General features: G+C 40.3%; 1 protein-coding gene across 1 annotated transcript in view; it reads right to left on the reverse strand.

The window, feature by feature from the left end:
* magi3a (membrane associated guanylate kinase, WW and PDZ domain containing 3a) overlaps positions 1-7,500 on the reverse strand; it is a gene marked incomplete at its 5' end in the record, with an annotated part of 192,743 nt that overhangs the window by 59,780 nt on the left and 125,463 nt on the right. Inside the window, one exon of the mRNA XM_079239678.1 lies at positions 2,724-2,843. Coding sequence (XP_079095804.1) covers positions 2,724-2,843 — 120 coding nt within the window. The remainder of the gene's footprint in view (positions 1-2,723; positions 2,844-7,500) is intronic.

The following is a 7,500-nucleotide window of genomic DNA, read 5'->3' on the forward strand; positions in this document are numbered from 1 at the left end:
GGACACTTTCTTGCTGTTGGTGTTTTTTTTGTTTTGTTTTGTTGTTATTTTTGACATAGTTATGTAAAGTCAAAAAGGTAAATAAAAAGTTTAAAATAAAAAAAAAATTTTTTTGTGGGCTTCTGATCTGTATTTTCAGCCGACATATAAATGTGTTACATTAGGCAGGAAATGATGAAGCTGATACAATATTCATTCTGATGACTTGCTCCTGGGGTCGGGGTCGGAGGTTAAGCTTCTCAGGGCTGCATGTGCAGCAGAGGGCGGATGAGAGAGCGTTAACATACTCAGCACACCAAGTGAGGTGAAGCTCTTCCAGCGAGCGAACTGTCTGGTGAGGTATCATAGCCAGTCCTCTCAGACTGCTGTGACAGTTTGATGACATAACCGATGTGTTGATTTTGCTCAAGGACCTAATGGCGCACAGCTCAGCAAGTGGACTAATAACCAGTAGCCTAGTTCCTGGGATGGACTGGGACACTGAAAGATGACAAAGACATAATTCTCTGGTTGCTCCTCATCCTCTGGGGAGATGGTTTTCTCTTATGGCCTTCCGAGTTTGATTCAGCCTGTGCAAGTATCCAAGCAACACAACGTTTTTTTATTTTTCTTCCCCAGTGTAAGGTTTTTTGTTTTTTTTTTTGCTCTAGATTATAAAAGTCCACTGCTTTTTTCATTGGTCATTACACCAATGAATAAAAAAAAAAAAAAAAACTTTCTTGTATAGCTTCTTGTGAGACCATAAATGTACACATAGGAAGGCAGCGATGGGCTCGATAACTTCCTGTCAGTCACCAAATTGGATTTTTATTTATTCATCTCTTTAAACGGGTGATGAGGGAGGATGAGAATCATTGATAGTTTTCTATAGAGAGTTAGCTGCAAGCCTTGGTGAGTCGCCTTGTGCTCACTCATCACGGTTGGTTTGAAATGAGTCCCCGCGTCCACAAAAGGCATCAGAACTAAACATAAACAAGGTATCAGGCCGCATGTAGCGAACCACAGCATGGATATCCAGCTCTGAAACTACCAAAGACTTATTCATTCATATTCCCATTCCTGTAAGTTTGTCCTAAAATACATCTCCATGGCAAACCTTAAGTCAACTGGGGATCTCTTCTATTATCACATTTTCCTATTAATGTGATAATAAATTAATAAACATTTTCCTATTATCAGTCTTATATGGGTGTATAAGACTGAAAATGATGTCTGAGCACATTCTGGAGGAAAAGACTAAAAAAAAAAAAAAAGAATGTGTGAATTTTTTATATTCATTCATTCATTCATTCTTTCATTCATATATTCATTCATTTTCTAAAACCGCTTAACCCAATGAAGGGTCGCGGGGAAGCTGGAGCCTATCCCAGCAGTCTTTGGGCGAAAGGCAGGGTACACCCTGGACAGCTCGCCAGTCCATCGCAGGGCCAAACAGACAAACTTTTTTTTTATATATATAACTTTATAACTTGAATTTTTTTCTATATATAATTTTACATTTATACAGTTATAAACTCTAAGCTGTGGAAATTAAGCTGAAAATACAAAGTATTTTTCAGTGCAAATATGTTTTTACATTTACCAAACAGCTGTAGTTTAAGGTGCTGGGCCTCCTGCCTCATACTAGTAACTACCGAACCATTTATTGGTTCGGTAGTTACTAGCAATTTGCCAGGATTGCTAAAAAATAAGCCAATATCTTTATACGAAACTGAATCTTCCAGTGTTTTGTGAAGCTTCAAAAATCAAAATAATTCGTAAAATCCAACACTTGAGATTTAAAACAGCAGATAAACAAAGATATACCAAAGACAAAAGTGGCAAACTCAACATGGAAGCTCTAGTAGTCTCAAGTGAGACACCAATAACAAGGTAAGAAAGCTAGTTGTCATTCACATTGACCATATCCAGCGGGTTTACATATGAACTAGGCCTATATATGTTATACATATGTAATAGGTATGCAATGTGAAAGAAGAAAGACAGCTTTAGGCTAATTTGAGATGATACAATAACATATTTTCCAGAAAATATACAACAAAACATTTTTGTGGAGGCAAACTGTTTTGTTTAATCTAAAGTTTCAATGTAATTGATGTTTAAAACCAAAGTTACTAAAAACTCTCTTGGGAAAATAGAGAGCAATAGATAACCAGGTACCTGCTTTAAAAGTAGGCACCTTTTAAAGGTACCTATTTTTAAACCAGGTACTTTTAAAAGTATGTTGACCAGTCTTTGATTGTTGGCAATTTCTCCGGATCCTTGAAATCTTTGGGGAAAGTTGGGGAATATTTTTAAATTAAATTAGTCTCAGCTTGACCTCCGCCCATCTCTAAATCGGAGAGACACTGCTCCTTTCAGTCCTGTTACTGACCTGCTGCATATTAACCTCATTGTTTGTCAAATCTTCCTCCATGTGTTTTGTTTTAGTTTAATGTCCATTTTCCAACGTTTTTTTTTTTTTTTTTTTTTTTTTTTAAATGTGTTGCTGCCATCAGATTCATAATGAGCTAATATTTTCCATGAAACAGTAAAATGCTTCAGTTTCAACTTCTGACATGTTTTTATGCTCTACGAGGAATAAAATAATAGCTTGAAGCGATTTGCAAACTGTTGCATTTTTTCATTTACACAGCATGCCAACTTTCGGAGAATTGAGGTTGTAAACAATAAACAGATTATTAGTAGGTAAATGTGTTTGGTTGTGTACAGCGAGAACATACCATCGTAGGTGCCACTCTCCAGTAGCAGCCCGCTTTCTTCCAGTTCACGGAACTCCGCCACGCTGATAAAATTGTAGTCCACTCCAGGAACCTCCCCCTCTCTGGGCAGTCGGGTCGTACCTGCAAATATTGACAAAGTATAAGACAGTAGGAAAAGCCCTAGAAGTGGAATATGCCACTAATTGCCAGGATGGGGGATTGCATGTTGCGCTGAAACCAACAAGCCCACAGGGAGGTGATTCAATCCCAAATACAGAACTCAGGGGAGGGTCTGTGTCTACATCATGAATAATCAACAGAACCGGGACTGCAAAGCCATGAATGTATTATTCAAACAGAGAGAAAAAATAACCTCCACGCGGCAACACAGCCATCAAACCACAAAGGAAGTGTAAGGGGGATATTAATTACACACACACACACACTCAGACTGTGCATGGCTGCAGTGCTGCAAGTCTATAAGGACACAAATAAATCAGTAACATGGGCGGAAAAAACAAAGAAAAAAAAGCAAAGAAACAAACACAAAAACTCTTCTGTAGGTCAGAGAATATCATAGATATGGATCAGGACGGGATAAGAAATCTTCTGGTTCTTACTTGGTCTTAAAATGAACTAATGCAGGTCAGGGTTCTGGAGTCGAACTGGACCACTGTTGTAAATTTGTTGCCGTGCTTGGATCATAGTGCTGTTGCATGAGCCAGTATTAGAGCTGGACGATAAGACGATATATGTCGTTTAGACGTCAGAAAATGTCTATCATTTCTTCTGAGGCTCCATCGTTTACGCCACGATAAGGTGCTTTACTGCAGTATTTTACGTCAAGATGTGCTTTCCAGCATGCAGGCTGCAATATATAAACAAACATGGAGAAAGACGGTAGCAGACATGTTTCAGAGCAGGATAATTCACTAAAAGATGACCAGCCAACCCAAACTGATGAGCTTGTTACTAAAAGGGGAAATTTCTGTCGCATGGATGCAGTTCGGATATAAAAAGACCGACGTGGAACCGACAACAGACTAGCTCACAGTCCCAACAACGGACTCCGACCCAACTAACTCATTTTATCACCTGCGCAGGAATCAGGATAAAGAATACAGAATAAAGAATAGAGTCAACGAGCAAAAGCAGCGTCAAGTGGAGGCGAAAGCTCATAATAAACTCCAGACGCTGCAACAGGTATTTACCTGTAAAACGTCATACGGCCATAATTCCTCCTGATGGAAGGAGATCACTGCTGCCGTTGCCTAGCAACATCTGACACATAACTGATGAGTGACACTAAATTACACAAACATTTTATATCGTTATGTATATCGTTATGGGGATATAAAATGAGCTGTATTGTGATATGAGACTTTGGTCATCTCGCCCAGCCCTAGCCAGTATCAGCCCAGATTTATCTGTCTTATAATCACATTTGAATAATATTGCCTAAAAAGGCTTCAGTCTTAGGGCTGAAAACCAGTTTCCTCCACCACTGTGTGGTTTCCGTACTGATGTGCTGTGTTTGGTTTTCCCCAAACATGCTGCTCTTCATGACCAAACATGTCCACTCGGATCTCATCTACCCGAGGGACGTTGTTCCACACGTCTTGTGGTCTGTCTTGATGCAACTTTGCAAGGCTAAGCCGGGCAGTCGCGTCATTTTTATAGATGAGGCTTTCTCCTGCAACCCTTCTCAACTAACTCTGTCTATTTAAGGTTGCATATTTCTCATTTTGTGATATAATGAGGAGAAAATGATGTGGTTTTCCATGTCCTGATGATAAAACCTTAGAAAAGCATGGATACTCTCTCTCACACATGAATGTGGCCTGATGCAATTTATATGAGTTTCTGAAGAAAAAGCAAGAGGATAATGTCTTTTATTGAGCTTTGGTAAGTTTATTCAGCAACAGCAACATTTGCATGTCCACACAGATTAACAGACAACTTAGTTTCCATGGCAATGTACTGCCATTTGTGTACCACATATAAATGTATTGTAACATGGGACTTAATGTGGACATAGTGCATCTTAAGTCAGATACTGTACTTTTGTAAAGTCTAATCAGTTATTCCTACTCCTTTTTACCTTTGATGAAGTCTTTTCAATAAAACACACATTAAGACAGGAGCCCCCTGCTTTAGTCCAGTCCTTGAAATCTACTATTTTAGATGAACATCTTGTTGCCAGGCTTCTGCAGAGCTGATCCACATGTGCATGATGGAATTCTGCCATTTTATTCAGGATATTCCGCTAGACTCGGTCCGATTGGGGACTTGGCCCAGTTGTAGGGGGGTGTATCCAGGTGGGCCGAGATTGTGTTCACAATACACCTTGGTCAAACCAGCCAAAGAATTAGAATACTATATCCCCATTCCCACCAGAGGTGGCGCTGCAGTGGTATTTAGCAAAAGAGGACAAGACCCGCATGAAGAAGAAAACTGTTTCCTCCACCGAGTTAAACATGGAGACCAAACTATGGCTGTTTTGGGTTTTTATTGTGTCTTATGCAAATATACTGCAGAAATACACTGCAACAATGGACGCAGTATGAACACCAGACGAGGCAGAGGACCCTTAACGCCATCGCTATGGATTTACCCACAATGCAATGCTACGCCAAATGCAGGAACTGACTTCTTTTGTAGTCTGCTTCCTGTATTTGGTCCGCTTGAAATGGACTGAGACCTGTGTTTGTAGGCGGATTGAGTCCGCTTCTTTGATCCGAATCAGAATTTGGCGCGTTCACATTTCCCCAAATGAAGCGGACTTTGCGAACAAACAGATTCGGATAAAAAAGGCTGATGTGAACGTACCCTAAAACTTGCAGGATAGCAGGTCTTGAGGACTGGACTTGGGCATCCTTGGATTAAAGTCTCATCAGTTCTTTCCAGCATGGAGAGACTTCCTCGTGCTCATGATGCAGAAACCGTATTGTGTTTTAATTGCTATGTTGCCTGGTCATACTCGTGTCAGTGGTGATGTTAATGTCAGATGTCCACACAAAGTATTCTGGTACTCCAACCCCTTTCCATTTTTCTCCCCTTTCCTCCCTGAACCCCACTGCCATGACAACACTGAGGCTTCATAAAGCTCCTCCAGCTTCTGCAGGGTGAAAATGATGAAGTCCTTATCTGCTGCGACTGCTGCTCACGTTTAGCCTTGTTGATAATTTAACTGTTCAGCACTGAAAAATTATTGCTGTTAAAATGATTTCACGCCGCCCAACATGCCAACTCTGCTTACCATCATCTTCGATGTAATCGGGGCTTTTACTGTCCCTCTGCTAAACCGTGCTGCTATCTCTATCCACTGCAGACACCGGGGACTTTAACTCAGAGCTTAACAGGAGCTTGTTCCCATTCTTCATTTTCCCTCCATGTCAACATCCATCCTGACTGCTGAATGACCCGTCACATCTGAAACAGCTCAGTCTGTTGCAAAAACAATCTTTCATTCTGTCAAATGGAGTAATCAGAGGAGACAGGGGAAACCATAAAGGGAAGACATATGAGCTTGTTTTTGGACGGCGGAAAAGGGAAATGTGGTTATTTTGCGATTTATTGTTAAATCAGCTTCCTCGCCTGCAGCATCTGAGGAAAGCTGGATCAGTTTCCTCAACCTGACAGCTTCACTGTGTCTTACATTTTCATCAGTATCATCATGCTAAGTTGTTGCAACATGATGGCAACTCGGAAACTGTTTGGATATTGCCTGGAAAAGGGAAAACACAGAAGTGCTGATGTTTTCTGGATGGGTGAATTCTCAAAGTGCGCCATTGAACCCCACCCCTGGACAGCGGTGAGAAAAAGATTTACTGGCCCAGTTATGAAAAGACAAAAAGCAGAGACTGCTAAGAGTGTTGAAACTAGAGATCTGACTGATATCTGAGAAGGAACACCACATAAAGGAAAACAGGATTTTAACAACACACAACCACGCCTAATCAAAAGCAAAATATTCCAGTGGCAACTGAGCTTCTTTCTGTTAGATTTTTGCTGTATTGTCGGAGGCATAATATAAATCAGAGCACTTAATGAAAAAAAAGAATCAATTCTGGTTTACTAATCCATACAGATTAGCAGAAATGAGCATTCATTAAATTCACATATCAGTATTAATTCAAAATAGTTCACATAAGTTACTGTTGGATCTTCTAGAGAAGAACGCACACCAGTTGAAAAGCTGTTTTATGTCAGGATATAGTAAAAAGTGCATCCTGTCAATTGTTACCAAGCATGACTCGTCCTGAAGATGCCGTCTAGTGGCACTAACTGGCTTAACAATAATAGTTCTATGTATATATATATATATATATATATATATATATATATATATATATATATATATATATATATATATATATAAATGTATAACTGTGTAACAACAATGGTAGTTACACCACAACAAAAAATGTGAACGTCTCAATATCTGGTCATGTGCCCTTGAGCATCAATTACAGCTTGACAACGACGTCTCATGCTGTTCACAAGGCAACTTATTGCCTGCTGAGGCATGGCATCCCACTCTTCTTGAAGGGCAGCCCTCAGGTCATTGAGGTTCTGGGGTGCAGGGTCTCGAGCCTCTACACGACGGCTCAGCTGATCCCACAGGTTTTCAATGGGATTCAGGTCTGGAGAGAGTGCAGGCCATTCCATTTGAGGTACACCAGTCTCCAACAGCCGTTCCCTGATGATGCGGCCTCGATGAGCAGGAGCATTGTCGTCCATGAAGATGAAATTAGGCTTGTGCTGTTCATGTAGGGGCACAATCACTGGATTAATG

The sequence above is a fragment of the Telmatherina bonti genome (genome assembly GCF_933228915.1).
Source record: "Telmatherina bonti genome assembly, chromosome: 4".
NCBI lineage: Eukaryota > Metazoa > Chordata > Actinopteri > Atheriniformes > Telmatherinidae > Telmatherina > Telmatherina bonti.